Raw genomic sequence first — 18260 nt, forward strand, 5'->3', positions numbered from 1 at the left:
CAACCACCAGGTGATTTTTTAAACAACTTTTCTTTTTTTTTTTTTTACATTTTTTATATTTTTTATGAAATTTTAGATATTTATTTGTTCAACAATTTTGGAATTATAATTATGATGATGTTGTCGTCAAATTAAATGGGGTAATAAATAATAAGCAAAACAACAAAAAAATATCAATATTTATTATTCCTATGACATAAAAGTTAAAAAAGAGAATATCTTTTTATAAAACTACCAATTACTTTAGAATATTCACAAAAATAATAATAATAGGTGACAATATTCAAAAACCAATTAATTAACTTCACTTTCAACACTCACACAAACAACAAACACACAAATTAACACACTTATTTTACTTTAGTATTAATTATAATACAAAAACTTCAAGTTAAATAAAAAAGTCATTGTGTTGTTCAAAATAATAATAATAAAATAACGAAATAATAAAAATAACAATATTGTAAATAAGTTTTGTTTTTAAAGAATATATATATATTTCATATTTAGTAAATAATAACAACTAGTAGTATTTGTATAAATGAGTAAATCACAGATTCAACAACAACAGGTGATACCTGTTAAATGTGTTATGATTGGTCCATCTTTTGCTGGAAAGGTATGTAACATGATAAGATAAACATCACTTCATCTGTAGATATCACATGACTTACCTTTTCACTTTATAATATATGATAGACAAGTTTAGTTGTAAGATTAGTTAGAAATACGTTTGAAAATGAACAGGCTGCAACTGTTGGAGGTATGATTGAATTGAATTGGATTGATGATTTGGTTAATCATACATACATTCTAACTAAATCTATCTTTTATAATAATAATAATAATATAGCAATGTTTTTAAATAAATTCTTTTATTTCGAGAAATATGTACTTAAATTTGAACTGTGGGATACAGCAGGACAAGAGAAATTCCATTCTTTGGCGCCAATGTATTTCCGTGGTGCTAAAATTGCAATCGTTGTTTTCGATATATCCACAGCAGTATGTTTGTTATGTTATGTTATTAGATCTAGAACTTCAAATCCAACTAATCATATGTGCTTATAATTATCATATCATATCATATCATATTATTATTATTATTTTAGGAATCATTTAATAAAGCGAAATCATGGACAAGAGAATTTAAATCACATTCAACAGAGCCTGCTATCATGGTGTTGGTAGGAAATAAATGTGATTTAGAGAGAGCTATCACCATGTCTGAGGCGGAGCGATATGCCCAAGAAGAAGGAATGATCTATTTCGAAGCATCTGCAAAACATAATACAAACGTAACCGATATATTTCAAATTTTAGGTATGTTTTTTAAAATACAAATCAGATGATATGAGATCAGATCAGATCAATTTGGTTGATAGATTGTAATTACTAACATTCATAAATTTGACAAACTTACAGCTGAGAAAATACCTTCACCTTCCAATAACAATACGAATGACAATTCAAATGAAAAGATTGTTTCAGTCAATAAGGGCAAAGAGAAAAAGAAATGTTGTTAGGTTAGAGGATTACTTTATAATAATAATAGTTTAACTAAATAATAATAACAATAATAATAGTTATAGATTTCTAAACAAAACAAACAGGATAATAATATACAAGTGAATTTATAAAGATAGTGCTCTATCTATCTTTAATATTCATAAAACAACTTCAACAACAACAACAACAACAACAACAACAAAATCAAACCAACAGAATATAATAGCATAAACAATTAACACTCAATCTTATAACAATAATAACATTACACACTCTCTATGAATTGCAAGGTTCAATTAATTAATACGTTCGCAATTCAACAGTTCAATTTTTTTACACACAATCCCATTTCCAAAATATCTTCATCCCCGATAGGATTGAAGAACCGCCTCGAAAAAAAAGAGTAATCCCCGAAACCGACTTTTACTTTTCTTCTTTTTTTTTTTTTTTCTTTTTTTCTTTTTTGGTATCGACAATAATTACAATCAATCGTGACCATTGGGCAATCAGCAACAACAACATCAATAATAATAATACAGCCATCCAATCAGATTCTCTACACAACAACAACAATGAATATCATATTTTAAAAATTAATTAAAAATCTTTGAAACCATTTCTTTTGCAAACCAATACCAACCACTATAATTTATTAAATAAACAACTTGAACTTTTTAATAATTAATTAGTTAGTTAGATAGAAATAATGAATTTCAAACTATTATCTTTATTAATCATACTGACATTTGCTTCAACAACATTCTCAACGAAAATCAAATCTTTTGTTGGCTTGAGAGAACTCACCCATCAGATAGAAGGATATGAGATCTGTGATAAATGTTATACATTTGTTGAGGATAATATACATTCTACTGTAAATAATATTATTCGTAAGTAGTTTCCGATAAATCATCAAATGTTTAATTAACAAAATTAATGTTATTAGATGGTGGAAATAAATCATGCTCCGATATCTGTAGTGTATTAAACAGTACTTCTTATGATGTTTGTGAGACAATGTGTGAAACCTTGGGTTTAGAATTATTTATGGTTCTATTTAGTGTGTAAGTAAATATTAATTTCTTTTTAAAAAAACAATTATTATTAATAATTTTCAAAAACAAAAAAAAAAGAGTCGATCCTGATCCAGTTTATATCTGTGAATTATTGAAAGTATGTGAAATCAATGATAATGGATTTGCAAATGTAACATCTGTTACTGTTAGTCCAACTTCTGCTCCGCAAAATACTTCTTTCAATGTCAATGTGGATTATAGTGTAAGCAGTGAATTGGGTACTGGAACCATCCAAGTTCAAGTCTGGGCACCAGGAGATGGTCAGGTTGTCACACTCAACTATCTCTTGGAGGAAACAACGGTTGGTCAATACACACAATCTTTCATTATCGAAACCTATCCAAACGATAATTGTAATTTCACTGCTGGCCTCTACATGGTAGATGTACTGATTTGTGAGGGATCATGCCAGTCGACTCACCCACACTCTAAGATCTACAATTTGGAGCGTTCACAATTTACAATCACTGGAAACGGTGGAAGTGGTAGTGGAAGTAGTGGATCATATTTATTTTGGTGAATTTAAATAAAATGAAACAAAATATTATTTATACTATTTAATATTAATGAAATCATTTATTTTGTTTGTGGAGTTTCAAAAGATTTATAAAATAAAATTATTATCAGACATATATATTATTCTTTAATGATTTTTGTTTTTGTTATTCATTTTATTGAGACTTTTTTGTTTTATTAAAATATTTGTTGACTATTCACTTGAAAGGTGGAGTAGTGGATATTATTTAGTAGGGTGGATTCCAATATAAGTCATTTATTACCTGAAAAATTATTGTTGTATCATTTTTTTAGTTCAAAGAACATTAAAAGAGCTTGGTGTTCTTTTGCTGTTTTGTACTTTGTAATTCCTTTTTTCAACATGAAATTGTTGAAACTACCATACCATTTATTAATAAAAGAGTCTGACCACTTCACATCTTCATCATCATAATCTTCTTCTTCATCACTGTCAGGGCTATTAAAATAATTTTCTTTTAATAGTTTTTGAAGATATTTGGCTTGTCTAAAATCTGTATATCCATAAGCATTCATAAAGTTTGCGAAACTTCCAAAAACAATATCGATATCTCTATTTGAATAGGGGAGTAGACCATTCTCAATGTTTTGATATCTGAGTCTTTGTTGATGGAAAGACAACTTCACTTCGAAAAATACATAGTATGATTTAGCAGATTTGAATGGTTCATCATCGTCATCGTCTTCATCATCATCATCCTCGTCATCATCATCGGTGTAGTTGTCATCTGAAAGAAGGCTCAATTCAAATTCTTCTTTGAGAAGATGTTGAATTTCTTTCGCTTCTCGATAGTCTTTCAAATCATAGAACGATTGAAACTGGTTGAAACTACCAAATAATAATTGAATATCCTTGTTTGACCATGCAGTAATACCTGAAAATAAATTCTTTTTTCTTATTAATCTTTGGTAATCAGTTAAACGATCTTCGTAATAACTGAGGAAGTCACTAAAAAAATAAAGTATAGTAAATAAGAACAAAAATAATTAATAAATCATAATTTATTTTTCAATATAAAAAATAATATTTACTTTGAAGAATTTGACATTTGTTATAGTATATAACTATAAAAATTATAATGAAAAGAATAATAAAGAATAGGTTGATTTTCAATTTATAATAATAATTTTCTCCTATAAATAAAAAATTTAACAAATGTCTATTTAAAAAAAAGAAAAATGACACCTTTTTTTTTTTTTATCAAACTATTAAATACTTCTATCATGTTAATAATATTATAATATTATTTATTGATGTTGTTCATAGAATTTCAAAAGTGATTGTAATTCTTTTGCTGTTCTGTAGTTTGATATTCCTTTTGCCATCATGAATTGAGTAAAACTACCATATCTATTATTAATATATTTGTTTGACCATTTCTGTGTTCTATCTTCTTCTTCTTCTTCACTATCACCACTATTATTACTATTATTATTATTATATCCATAACAATCACTACTACTTTCATCACTACTACTACTATTATAATTATTATTATAATATCTATCGTCGTCATCATCATCATCTTCATAGTAATTAACATCATCATCATCTTCTTCTTCATCTTCTTCTACATCATCACCAAACAAATCTTCATATGCTTCTTTTAAACCGGTTTGAATCATCTTTGCATCTTTGTAATCATCAATTCCATAGAAATCCATATAATCTCTAAAACTGCCGAATACGATATCTATATCTTTGTTTGACCAAGCCTTCATTCTATTGTGAACGTTGATTGCTCTGAGTGTTTGTTGGTGTTCAGACAGACGTTCATCGTACATATCGTAAAACGATTTGGCACCGTCGTACTCACGTTTCAAGTCGTACGCTTCTTTAAGTTCTTGTTGAATTTGCTTCGCTTTGCCATGATCGTTTATCTGATAGAATCTCTTGAAATGATTGAAACTTCCAAAGATAATATCAATGTCTTTGTTTGACCAAGGCGTGATACCATTCTCTATATTATCTGTTCGCTGAACACTCTGGCTATAAGATAGACGATCTTCATATTTATTATAAAATCTACAATAACAATTTTTTTTTAAAAGTTAAATTTTAAACAATGTGTTTTTGATAGCTGTTAATAACTTACTTTACAGATTTTATCATCTCTTTGACAATATTAAAACTTTGAATGCAAAAAAAACGAAACATTTTTTTAAAAACAAGATCAATGTTTCGTTTTTTTTAATTTAATTTTTAATTTTTTCTTGAATTTGAACTTGTTTTTTTCAAAGAATTATTCTAAATAAAGATAGTATTAACATAATAAATTTAAAAAACATTAAAAAAAAAAAAGGTAAAAAAAAATTAGACAACACATGTGTTAACAAGAACCTGGTTTTAATTGAAAAAAAAAGTTGGAATGTTTTTTGTTAATAACAATATTAAAAATTTAATATAAAATAAAGTGTGTTGGGTTGATTTAGCAAACAAACCATCAATGTTTTGTAAAATAAAAAAAAAAGTAATATTAATAATAATTTCAAATGTCAATAATAGTAACAGATAGACAACCTTTTAAATTGATAATCAATTCAATAGTATTAAATAAATTGATATTCAACTATGTAAAATTATTGCATAAAATAAGAAACAATAATAGAAAATATGTAGAAATCAATGGTCTAAGTATTGGTGGTGGTGGTGGTGGTAGTTTAGGTTTAGATGGTCTCAATTCATTTCTCTATGGAATTCGTAGTGGTATCGGTCAGAAGACAGCGAGATTCAATTGGTATCAACTTCTAAGGCGACCCGATCAATTGATAAAGTATAGCTATATCGAGTGTTTCTTTGATCAGTTTAAACGTCACTACGATGAGTGTGATAAGCGGTTGTTACGCTCCAGACATACAGTACCGTCGTTGCTACTACAGTATATCGATGCCGTCAAGGTTGCATTGTCTCGTGGCTGTCTACCGATTGTAAAGCTATTCTTTGAGCAGCATCACAAACTTTTATTGGAGTTGGTCAAGAATTCATCGATAAAGATTGCTGCGAGAAATGGACATCTCAATATTGTAAAGTATCTGCATGAGAATAGCAATCGATTTAAAATACCTAGATTCAAAGAGGAGATGGATTCCGCTTCTATGAATGGACACCTGGAAATTGTGCAATTCTTCCATCAAAATACAACCAATGGATGTACCATCAATAGTATAAACATCGCCGCTAAAAATGGATACATCGATATAATCAAGTTTCTCAATGAGAATCGGAGTGAGGGGTGTAGTATAAGTGCAATCAATTTGGCATCTTCATCTGGACACCTTGAAATTATAAAGTATCTCCACTTTAATAGAAGTGAAGGATGTACGAAGCACGCTATGAATCAAGCTTGTTGTAATGGCCACTTAGAAGTGGTACAATTTCTCCATGAAAATAGAAGCGAAGGGTGCACACGCGAAGCAATGTCGTTGGCCGCAAGGAATGGACATATCAGAGTTGTTAGATTCTTGCATGAGAATCGATTGGAAGCATGGGGAACACAACCAATGAGTTGGGCAGCTGCACATGGCCATATGGAGATTTTAGAGTATCTACACATCAACCGATACGAATGCTCTAAATACGCGATGAACACTGCTGCGACGAATGGGCACCTCCCGGTAGTTCAATTCCTCAATGAAAATAGAAGTGAAGGGTGCAACCGTGACGCTATGAATGGCGCATCAAAAAACGGACATTTGGAAGTGGTACGGTACCTACACGAGCACCGAACCGAAGGATGTTCAAACCTAGCTATGAATCAAGCCGCTGCCAATGGACACCTCCAAATTGTTCAATTTCTCCATGAAAATAGAAGTGAAGGGTGCACTGTCTTTGCGATGAATCATGCCGCTAAAAATGGCCATTTCGATATTCTGAAATTCTTGCACTATAATAGAAGTGAAGGTGCAAATATCGATGCAATGAACTACGCTGCCTCAAATGGACATTTAGATATATTGCAATTTTTGCATTATAATCGCACAGAAGGATGTAGCAGCCAGGCACTTGGATGGGCTGCCACCGGTAATAAACTAGAAATAGTTAAGTTCCTCCATGAGAATCGCACCGAAGGTTGTAGTAATATAAATACTTTTCATAATACTCTTGATGTTGTGGCATCACTTGGAAGGTTTGAAGTTTTGGTAAGCAAGAATGAATTGAAATTGATGTTAATATTACACGATAGAATATATAACTAACCATTATATTGTTTCGACTATAGAAATTCTTTCATTACAATAGAACTGAGAAATTCACTTCGAGGGCTATGGACTTAGCCGCTCAAAACGGCCACCTCGAAATTGTGAAATTCTTGCACTATAATCGTACCGAAGGTTGCACAACTGAGGCTTTGGAGTACGCAGCTAAACAATCACACTTGGAAATTGTAAAATTCTTATTGGAGAACAGAACAGAGCCATTCAATATTAAAAAGACGATATCATTGGCAACTATAAGCAAGAGTACCGATGTCCTCAATTATTTAAATGAACATTATCAACCAAAACAAAATTGTATATTAATGTAGGTGGTGCTTTTTGCTAAAACATATCAATTAAATGTATAGCTTTTCATATTTGTTTGCTTATCTTTTTCAAATATTTCTTTTAAACTATTATTTTAAGTAGTCTGCTTAACTCTGGAGATTAGTGAGTTTTTTAATTATGTTAACAAGGATAATTTTGATGCTGATATTCTATTCTAATGTAGAGATACCTTTTATTACTTTCAAGAATTTATTAAATTGTCATACTGCTTTTTTTTACAAATATCAAAGATAGTTTATTTATGAATCAAAGAATTCTTGAGAACTTAAAATATGTTGGTATGAATTGATTAAGTACATATATGTTGAAAATTTTTATCAATAATTTTATTTGTATAAACAACTGGTTATTATTAATAAAAAGATTAGTTTTTTTTGTTTATAATAATGATGATGGTAATTGATACGGAGAACTTGGATAGAATCCATCAGAATTTGGTTGAACGCTTGGATTTGATGCATGGATATGATAGAAATACTCCCAATAGACATAGTCGACCTTGACACCGGCTCTATTGAATGATTCATCTGCTCCTCCGAAAAGTGCTTGGTTGACAATTTTAATGTATAGATTGGTTTGGTCGAAATAGTAAACTGAACCATTGCTTGCTCTGACTTGCGCAGCAGATGTACCAAGAGTACAGTTGAATCCATAGGCATTCTGCCAAGCCCATCTATTCTCAGAGTAGATATTAAAGGTTGTACCGGCTGGATAAGGAATCGCCATAAAGATGTAGTGTCCATAGGGAACTTGAGCGACCCACAATTGCAAATAGGTTGGAGTACCATAATCCAAATACAAGTACCAACCCATATTTAGGATACCGGTGATACCTGCATTTCTGGAGATGTTTGTCTTTCTAATATCAGTGATACCTTCACCAAACAAACTGACACAACCAACAAATTGACCGTAATCATATTGTTGACCACGATCAATCAAGTTTGGAATGTAAATTTCAATGTTACCAACAGATTTAGTGGTTTTGTCACAAACCCAAACTGTCCAATCAGCTTGGAAACTACAATGAGCATCAGAGTACTTCCACCATTTTTCATGAGCTCCGACAATTGTTGGAACACCTGGATTACCAACTAATGAACCATCCCAATCGATGAGATTAAAATATCTCGATGAACCTGAATCTGGAACGATTCTGTGACCGATAACTTGAGATTTTGGAACATTTTGAAGTGTTATATTTACCAAAGAAGAGATGAATTGTGGTTTATAGATATCACTGAATGTCAAAGCAATAATAACAACATTATCAACATCTGGATATACGGAAGTTGGATTTGCAATAAAGTTTCTAAATGTGACATCGGAAATAATAGTGGTAACGTAATTATCGTAGAGTTGGAAACCTTGACGATAATTAGCATTGGATTTACTAAGAACATTACCAGTTTGTCCATCAACAATTGCTTGATGTAACCATGCGTCACCGAATAAAGTACCTGGTCTATTTGAATCATATGCTTCAAATTTAACAACTTCAACTATTATTATGAAAATTGAAAAAAAAAAACAAAATTAATCAATCGTTGAACATATGAGTTGTAATATACATTCAAAATGTTAATCTTACCTCTTGAACCCCAATGTTGAAGACCGAAATTCGATAAAAAGATCTTGGTATTATTGAATCTCATCCATACAAAAGTGTCTGAACTCCATGAGAAAATACCATCTTTACAAGTGTTTCTTGAATGTCTACCAGTATTATAAACTAAAATACCCATTGTTTCATCGAATTCCAATTTTCCACCAACATAAATAGAGGCACCAGAGATCCACTGGTAACCAGAACTATGAGCTGAATTACCTTCAAAAACCTTAGTAGTCCAAGCTTGCGGTTCCATACTAACATTTCTATGATTACCAATTGGTTTTTCAAGATTTGGGAAAGAATAACCTGACCAACCACCTATTTATTATTTCAAAAAAAAGTTAGTTATTGATAGCTATAGAAAATAATTATTATTATAATAACATACCAGAAGCAGCGTTACCAATAATTGTATTCCAAGCATTGGTAATGTAGAAACAACCAGCAGCGCTATCAGCCGGTTGAGTTAGATTTTCATTTTGATAAAAAGTTTCACCGGTTTGACTTCCACCAGCAGCTGGTTCTCCAATTGTATGAACATAGGCACCCAAATTGAAAGATAAAGTATTGTCTTGTTCAACACCATCCTCAAGATAGTAACAATGACCAATAGCATCAAAAGCTACATTTCTTGTTAGAGTAACATTGTTTGCACCATGAATTGTGTAACAACGATAATAACTCTTGGTTACTACACAATCAGAGATGTAAGAATTCTTAACAACACCGGCCAAATGATAATGCAATGGATAACGTGCTTTGATATTCTTTTGACCCATTCTCTTTAACTGAACACCAGCAAATTGACCTTCACCAGAAATGATGATATGACCACCAAATTCAGTTGATTCAGAAGAAGCGGAATCTCCTTGGAATACGATTCTTCTTGAAAGCAAACTTACTTCAACTTGATACTCCTTACCACCATAATGATAGAACTTTAATGGCTCAGTGAATTCAATTACCTTTCCAGAGATAGATTTAATGGTCATTACTTCATTTTGGTTATCTTCCTCATCACGAAACTGAGATGTCATTACAACCACTTGCTGACCGACCTCCCAATTAACATTGTCTTGAATCCAGATAACTCTATCACCACTCCAAACAGTGGCTGCGAGTTTAGTCCAAGTGCTATGATATTGTTTACCATGAACAGAAATGAAACCACCAGTTGAAACACCGAGACCTTTGGAACCAAAGAATGGAGCAATAGTATTTTCAAATGTTTTTGCACCATGGAAAATGATGTTGATATTTGCATTGTAACGACATTTGGTAGTACCCATAATGAATTTACCTTGAACCAAGATATCTTTGACGTTCATAGTAAAGTCAGAGTCTGCAAATACCAATTCACTTGTTGGTGGAATAGTAATTCTTTGATAGATTTCAGTTTGAGAGATGGAACATGGACTAATTAAAACACGTTTACCAGCTGGTAAAGTAATGTTACTAGAGGGAGATGGAACTACACCAGATGGCCAAGTTGATGGATTATGCCAATGAACTAAATCGGTTGCGAGATATGGGCATTTAGTGTTATCTTGAGGATCTAAAGCAGCGGATGGTTTTGGGAGATGTACTAATTCAGAATCTTGAACAACTAAATTTGGTGGAGTTACAATTGGTTTTGGTAGGACCGTAATTTTCATATTTCTAAATAGAATGTTGGTATCTGCAGTACTGGTAGCTCTGGTACGATTGACTTGAAGAATGAAAATCGAAAGACCAAGATCAAATGGAACACTGAATGAAATTGAATTTGACTTGTATTCAGTGTGCGAGCTGAAATTACCAGAGAAAGTCTTTGCATAGGTTGGTGCTCTATAAGTCCATAAGATGTAATCGGTATCACCAGGTTGATAGAATGACAATGTCATATTGGAATATACATTATCTATGGCATTCAATGGATGAGTTAATTTGAAATCAAATGAGAATTGATAGGTAACATTAGCTTTGATGGCTGGTGCAGATTGACGTGAGACAATATAGAAATAATCTGGCGAGTATGCTGGGAAGAATACAGAGAATTCACTATCATTATCACTCACTACATCACGAAGATTATTTGGATCGGTAACGAAATAGTATGCCATATAATACAAGTCCTTGGCGCCATAGACGATATCAGATGCCGCTTGAGTTGTCGGTAATGGTGGTGATGTTGTTGGTGGATTGAAATTTGCTGGAGTTGGTCTCCAACTTGGATCAGTCGGACATGTACCAAATACAAAAGATACTATAAATAAAATATTAATAAATAAAATTATTATTTTATTCATTTTTAAATAAATAAATAAATAAATAAATAAATAAATAAGATACTTTTTGTTATCTAAATTCTAATCTTAAGATTTCTTTAATTTATATCTTTTCTATTTTCCTTTTTTTACTAAAAACATTTTTTATTTCTATATATTTTTGAAAATAAGAAATATCTAATAAATGAATTGGGTAATTCTAAATATCTATAGATTCTACAACAATAAATATCAGTAGCCAATCAAAAAAAAATATCTTAAAAAAAAATGCATTTTTTATCATAATCTAAAGTTATTTTGATTGAATATCTAGTTTTGTAAAAAGAATAGATTTTTTGCACAAATATCTATAAAATTACCGACAAATGATGAGATAGGTATAGATGGTATTAAAACAATTCATATGACAAGATTGAAACAGTTATATTTGATGTTCATATGACTGATGGGTTTGTGAATTGGGTTATCATAATCAAAAAAACCAGATGATGCAAAAAAACCAGACGATGAAAAAAAGAATTACCGTTTCTTCTATTTTGCATCATCTGTTTTTGTGGTGACTACAAAAACTAAAAAAACCCAAAAACAAAGTTATTAAACCGTTTAATAAAAAGAATCTATTTCTTATTTGCAGATAAAAGATATCAAAAAAATTGTAACTGTTAAAATACTAGAACATTTTTGATACCAGTATCAAAAATGTGTTATTAATTCATTGAACATCTAAAAAAACAACAATCAATCAAGTAAACACAATTGAACCAATTTATAAAACAACTTTAGTTTCTAAGATTACTTTTTTGAAGAGATTGATTCATCTAAAGAAAAAATCTACGAAATTTGCTATGTTTTATAGATTTCTTTTTTACTTCTTTTATAATCATTGCCTCATTGTTGTTGTTATTTAATTCTTTCACATTATTGTGTTATTTGCTAAAGCTACCAAAAACACACCTGGGTTGAAGAATCAATATTAATATTCTATATTTTCATTATCATGATATGAAGTTTATTTGTTTTTTTATATTATACACCTGATACACTTTGAAGACTAAAAAATTGGTTGATTGACCGATTTATTTTATCTTTTAAATTAATTTATTATAATAATATGTGTTTTTTAATAATATAGTTATTTATTTTCTTTTCAACCAAAATGAGCTTCCAAATATTTGAAAAATGGCATTATTGATTTTGTTTCTTTCAGTAACTTGTAGTATTGCCAGAGTGATGTGTAGATTCCACCGACGGTTGTGTTGCTTTTAACTAGGATTTCAATCATTGCTGTCAACTCGTTGGCAAACAACTCATCGCCATACGAAAAGTAGTGTACCATTCTGCCGGCGTGTGATGCACTCATTAATTGAATGATACTCTTGAGGTACTTGTCACCACCGAATACACCGCAACCCCAGTTACCGGTGGCAATCGGAATGGGAACGGTCATCGAGTAGCGATCAAAGTAACCGGTGTAACTCTTGACCAACTCACGATCAAAGTTGTTCGGTGAGTACTGATTGAAAGGATCACCGTACAACTTGATTGCATCGATAGCGACAATCGATGTCATTCTTCTGCCCTTATTGTCAAAGCCGGTCGTATCGACATGATCACCCGCCCAAGTAAAAGTATCACCATATCCAGTGTAATTCGAGAATCTCTCTGCACCAGTAATAATAACAGCTTCATTATCTTGCAATTGTGCTGTAAACAATCTCGACACAATCAACTCTGGATTTATCATGAATCTAACTTCTTCTTGTACACATCCCTAAAAGAAATATAAAAATAAAAAAAAGTTTAGTTCTAACTAATTATAACAATAACATAACATAACATAATAATAATATTATTATTAACATACATGTCCTAATACACCACCACCAATCAATTTGTTTGCAAAATCAACTTGTAAATAACCAACACCATTATCTTCAATGGTTCCATCTTTGTACACCAAAAAATCTTGTAGTTGTGCTTCACTCTTTTCCCAGTCTGGACTTTCCTTCTCAGAGGTAACCTGTCTATGGAATGAAATGACTCCATCCAATTCTAAAAAACATTAAATTAGTTTGTTAATATTAATTTGTTGTTGTTATTGTTGTTGTTGCTAATAATATGTTTGTTAACTTTCATCAACTTACTCATATTTGCTATTCTTTTAAAATAATTTATAATACACTTTAGCTTGGAGGCACGCGAGGGTGTGCACGGCGCAGAGTAGAGTGAGTGGAAGTTGAACGTTGGGTATTTGGTACCGGTTCCACCTTGTCTTGGCATGGTGCAGAGGAATGCGTTGGCCAGCAACGACGAGACCTGGAGCTGTGAGAGGCATATCTCCTTGTCGACCGAGCGCTCCAACAGCGGGATGGGACGCGGACACAGGTATGGTAGCTGCTGCGCGCGATGCTTGATGAATGGCAGTGTCTTTGTGAAGAACTCCTGTACTTCCGACTCAGAGTATTCGCTCTCAAAGAAGTCGTGCAGTCCTTGGAAGTCCCAGGCACATCGCGGATTGTACTTCTTGATGGCCTCTTCGAGTTCATCGCAATTCTTGATGTGTTTCTCAAAGACCGAGGTGATAATGTACCACTTACTGGTGCGTTTCTGCTCCAGGAATATGGTGTTTGCCATTGCACAAGGCATCTTTACATACTCTGAGTTCCAGACTTCCTTGTACTTCTCGGATGATCCACTCTCTGGTATCAGATTGATCGATGACTGTTGTGATTTTATCGATAACTCTACTTCACTCATATCATAGGGTTGTGTTGGTGATAAGAATAGATCTATATCATCAAACAATCCACCACTACTTCCATTACTATTATTATTATTATTATTATTACTATCTTTATCTTGATTGTTATTATTATTATTATTATTATTTACTTTATAATTTTTATTTGATTTATACACTGAACCACCATTACCACTGTTACCACTATCTTTTTCGAGATCAGATTTCATTTTCTTTAAAGTTTGAAATGATTCATCTACTGAATTACTTGAATTACTTGTATTATTATTATTATTATTATTTCCATTCTTATTATCTAGTGATGATCCATTTCTTTTATTATTATTTGTGGTTGTTGTTGTGGTTGTTGTTGTTGTCGAAGTTAAAGATGAAGTTGATGATGAATTTGAAGTTGAAGACGAAGTTACACTAGATGCAGATTTTACAAAATAATTTGTTATTGTGTTGTTATTATTATTACTCATTATAAATAATAATATATTTGATTTATATAAATATTAATAAACCAAAGTAATAGATAGAAGATAGATATAATTAATTAAAAAAAACATTAACCGCTAAAAATTTTGATTTTTAAAAAAGAAAAAACAATAAAAAATTAATTATTGGAAAAATTTTTGGTTGTGTAAAGATCTTTTCATTTTTTTAATTAAAATTTGATTGTTGTAAAAGAAATTTTGATACTCATAACATAAAAGGAAATCATGGTTAAAAATGATAATTATCAATATTTAAAAATTATATTAAATTCAGTTATTTTGCGAAATGAATTGTTTAGTCGTGTAAAGTTGGTCAATGGTATTGTTGGATTTAGGAGATCCACTATTGATTCATTGTTATTCAGTAGTTTGCAATTCGATGTCACCAGGTTCAGCTGGTCGGGGCTATTGGAGAGACCCGATCAATTGATACACTATGGCTATGATGATATATTTTTAAGAGAGTTTGATTTTCACATGTCGTCGACCACTACTACTACGGTTGTTGAGAGTGAAGACGATCCAGATAGATTCCATGTGCCACACATCGTGAGGAAGTATGTAGATTCCATTACGGATGCGATCATCAAAGGTAACCTACCAATAGTGAAAACAATCATACTTTGTCGAAACGCCTGGCAAATAATGAGTGCGATGAATCATAATAGCCTTTATTTCACCGCTGCCAAACACTGCCGATTCGAAATCATCAGGTATTTCGATGGTCTGCCGAGTCACCTGGCAATACCTTGTGACCAATCGGTGGTGGATGTCGCCTGTAAATACGGACATTTAGAAATAGTACGGTATTTTCTAGAGGAGAAGCCGCAGCAAGAGTCGTCAATTGGCATCTGCTCAACGAGTGCACTATCAGCTGCCGCAAGTAATGGTCATTTGCAAGTGGTAAAGTATCTCTTTGAAAGTGTTAAATTGCAATGGGATTTCGATATCTATTCGTTGGTCACAATTTTTGAAAAAGGATATTTACAAGTGATAGAGTATTTATGTTCAAACTTTGGAAATGATAAATTGGAATTGAGAGTGGAATACTTTGACGCCGCTGCTAGCAATGGACATTTGCAATTAGTGCAATGGATTCATGCCAATAGATCGGAAGGTTTTACAAGAGAGGCGATAAATCGCGCAAGTGAACACGGACACTTAAGTTTGGTACAGTTTCTTCATGAGAATCGCAGTGAAGGATGTACTAAGGACGCTCTTCATATGGCCGCATGTAATGGTCATTTAGAAGTCGTTCAATTTCTATGGGAGAATCGAACCGAAGGATTCTACTCAGGACAAACATTAAATATGGTAGCAGCAAGACAACACCTCCATATTCTTGAATACTTTTATAATAATACAAAAGAGAGGTGTGACGATAGTATTTCTCTAATTGGTTTAGTTGATGATAAAATATTAGAATTTCTAAAAGAAAGAAAAGGTAAATATTAAATTCAATCATAACTATGCACAACCAAAGAGTTTCAAATAAAATAAAAATACAACATTACAATAACAAAAAAAAAAGAAATCATAGTATTGTCATGTGATTGTTTTTTTTGCTACTTTTTTTAATTAATGGGCGATTACTTTGTACAAAGTAAAGTAAAAGATGTGATTTTAATTTAATTAATTTTATTTTTTTTAAAATCCGGCTATTTTAATTGATTAAACAAAATAAATTAAAACAAAACAATGTAGATTTCTTAAACTTTACGGATATTATTTATTATTTAACAAAGATTTATCTTTTGTTTTTTTATTTATTTATTTGTTAGATATGGAAATAAATCTTTTTAGAATATTATTTAATCATTTACCATTGAGAAAATTAGTATTTTCAATGGTAAGAGAAATACATTTATATCTTTCTAGTTGGTACGATCCATTGTTGTTGAGATTCAATTGGGAGCAACTCAAGAAATTCCCAGACCAATTGATAAAGTATCGCTATATAGAGAGGTACTATGAAGAGTTGAACATTCTAGAGAAAAAACACTCGAATCGCGCTGGTAAAATAAAGATACCACCATCCGATGAATTCACACGATACCTACTCTCTGTGTATATATCGATACGACTGGGTGAATTCGATGTAGTCAAGTATCTAATGAAACGATATCCAAGATATATGCCCAAGTCACTCAAGGTAAGGGCATATCAAGTTGCTGCAGGGCGAGGACATCTGGAAATCATAAAATATTTCGATCGCAAACATTATGGCTCTAAAGGTTTGAAGTTTACTTGTGGTGTGGAAGTTGTCGAAGCCGCTTGCTCCAATGGATATTTGGAGATGGTTCAGTATTTGGTTGAAACAAAGAAACCAGTTACCAAAAAGGCATTCTCTGACGCAGCAAGATATGGTCATCTCCCAATCGTTGTTTATCTTCATGAAAAAGTATTTCTAACGACTCGTCTCGACACTAGAGCAATGAATCGCGCTGCTGAATATGGTTTTCTCAACGTTGTAAAGTGGATCCATGAAAATAGATTAGAAGGTTGCACTACTGAAGCGATGGACTACTCAGCGGTAAACGGTCATATACAAATCGTTAGATGGTTGAATGAAAATAGGAGTGAAGGATGCACCAAGATGGCATTAAACGAAAGTGCAAAAAATGGAAATTTAGAAATTGTACGATACCTTCATTACAATCGAACGGAAGGTTGTGATGACTTTGCTCTTCACTACGCTGCAACCGGTGGACATCTGGAAGTGGTGCGATTCCTAACTGAGAATCGAACGGAAGGCTGTAGAAATCATAACTCTAATAATCCCAATGGTCCTTTGTTCAACAATACTATCAACACTGTTGCCAGTACTGGTAATACAGAGATGCTACGGTATTTTTATAAGAATAGAACAGAACGATGTACGTTTCAAGGTTACTTTTCAGCTAGAATACGAAATCACATGGAAACTATTGATTTCCTCAACGAAAAAGATCCAACCTTTTCCATTCAATATGAAGATTATTTTAGAAATAAAATTAAAAACAAATAGTTAGTAACTATTAGAATTCCAAAAAGAAAAAGATCCAACTTTTTCCTTTTCCATTCCAATATTAAGACTATACCGATATGCTAAGATATTTTTATGAGAGTCGAACAAAATGATGTAAGGTTAATTCAAGGTTACTTTTCAGCAAGAGTGCACGAAAACAACCTCTTCCATTTAAAAAATAATATGAAGATTATTTTAAATTAAATTAAAATTTCGTCAAATTTTAATCAAAGATCTGAAATCAATAAAAAAAAAATGAAATTTCTTTTTTCTTTTCTGTTTTTGATATCAACCACAAAACAAAAAAAAATCAATTGCAATTTTTACAGACCTGGTGGTATCGACAGTTTTTGTTAAATTTGATGACACATGAAAAAAAAAAATGGCATAAAATTTTGGTGTTGATCAATTTTTTTTTGTTTTTTTTTTTTCAATTATTGCACCTTTATTTTATACATAAGTATTGAAAA

General features: G+C 31.5%; 7 protein-coding genes across 7 annotated transcripts; 4 read left to right on the forward strand and 3 right to left on the reverse strand.

The window, feature by feature from the left end:
• Window positions 1–541: 541 nt before the first annotated feature.
• On the forward strand, window positions 542–1740 carry PPL_10503 (Rab GTPase; the record flags this gene model as incomplete). Its single annotated transcript, XM_020581276.1, has 5 exons — window positions 542–619; window positions 700–1005; window positions 1113–1323; window positions 1349–1388; window positions 1647–1740. The coding sequence occupies 5 exons, from the start codon at window positions 542–544 to the stop codon at window positions 1738–1740; spliced, it is 729 nt and encodes a 242-aa protein (XP_020428063.1).
• A 475-nt stretch (window positions 1741–2215) lies between these two features.
• PPL_10504 (saposin domain-containing protein) lies at window positions 2216–3105 on the forward strand (the record flags this gene model as incomplete). Its single annotated transcript, XM_020581277.1, has 3 exons — window positions 2216–2399; window positions 2456–2573; window positions 2643–3105. The coding sequence occupies 3 exons, from the start codon at window positions 2216–2218 to the stop codon at window positions 3103–3105; spliced, it is 765 nt and encodes a 254-aa protein (XP_020428064.1).
• A 278-nt stretch (window positions 3106–3383) lies between these two features.
• On the reverse strand, window positions 3384–4168 carry PPL_10505 (uncharacterized protein; the record flags this gene model as incomplete). The annotated part of the gene is made up of 2 exons (XM_020581278.1): window positions 3384–4068; window positions 4152–4168. The coding sequence occupies 2 exons, from the start codon at window positions 4166–4168 to the stop codon at window positions 3384–3386; spliced, it is 702 nt and encodes a 233-aa protein (XP_020428065.1).
• Window positions 4169–4367: 199 nt separating this feature from the next.
• PPL_10506 (uncharacterized protein) lies at window positions 4368–5277 on the reverse strand (the record flags this gene model as incomplete). Its single annotated transcript, XM_020581279.1, has 2 exons — window positions 4368–5145; window positions 5216–5277. 2 exons carry the CDS (start codon window positions 5275–5277, stop codon window positions 4368–4370), a joined length of 840 nt encoding a protein of 279 aa, XP_020428066.1.
• A 335-nt stretch (window positions 5278–5612) lies between these two features.
• Window positions 5613–7822, forward strand: PPL_10507 (ankyrin repeat domain-containing protein; the record flags this gene model as incomplete). The annotated part of the gene is made up of 4 exons (XM_020581280.1): window positions 5613–6148; window positions 6428–7246; window positions 7360–7631; window positions 7746–7822. The coding sequence occupies 4 exons, from the start codon at window positions 5613–5615 to the stop codon at window positions 7820–7822; spliced, it is 1704 nt and encodes a 567-aa protein (XP_020428067.1).
• A 220-nt stretch (window positions 7823–8042) lies between these two features.
• Window positions 8043–14768, reverse strand: PPL_10508 (uncharacterized protein; the record flags this gene model as incomplete). The annotated part of the gene is made up of 8 exons (XM_020581281.1): window positions 8043–9166; window positions 9256–9594; window positions 9665–11521; window positions 12067–12103; window positions 12576–12594; window positions 12755–13314; window positions 13408–13595; window positions 13688–14768. The coding sequence occupies 8 exons, from the start codon at window positions 14766–14768 to the stop codon at window positions 8043–8045; spliced, it is 5205 nt and encodes a 1734-aa protein (XP_020428068.1).
• Window positions 14769–15008: 240 nt separating this feature from the next.
• On the forward strand, window positions 15009–17994 carry PPL_10509 (uncharacterized protein; the record flags this gene model as incomplete). Its single annotated transcript, XM_020581282.1, has 4 exons — window positions 15009–15340; window positions 15497–16227; window positions 16565–17630; window positions 17889–17994. 4 exons carry the CDS (start codon window positions 15009–15011, stop codon window positions 17992–17994), a joined length of 2235 nt encoding a protein of 744 aa, XP_020428069.1.
• Between the last annotated feature and the right edge of the window lie 266 nt (window positions 17995–18260).

Source organism: Heterostelium album, assembly GCF_000004825.1.
Source record: "Heterostelium album PN500 unplaced genomic scaffold PPL_scaffold14, whole genome shotgun sequence".
NCBI classification, from domain to species: Eukaryota; Evosea; class Eumycetozoa; order Acytosteliales; family Acytosteliaceae; genus Heterostelium; species Heterostelium album.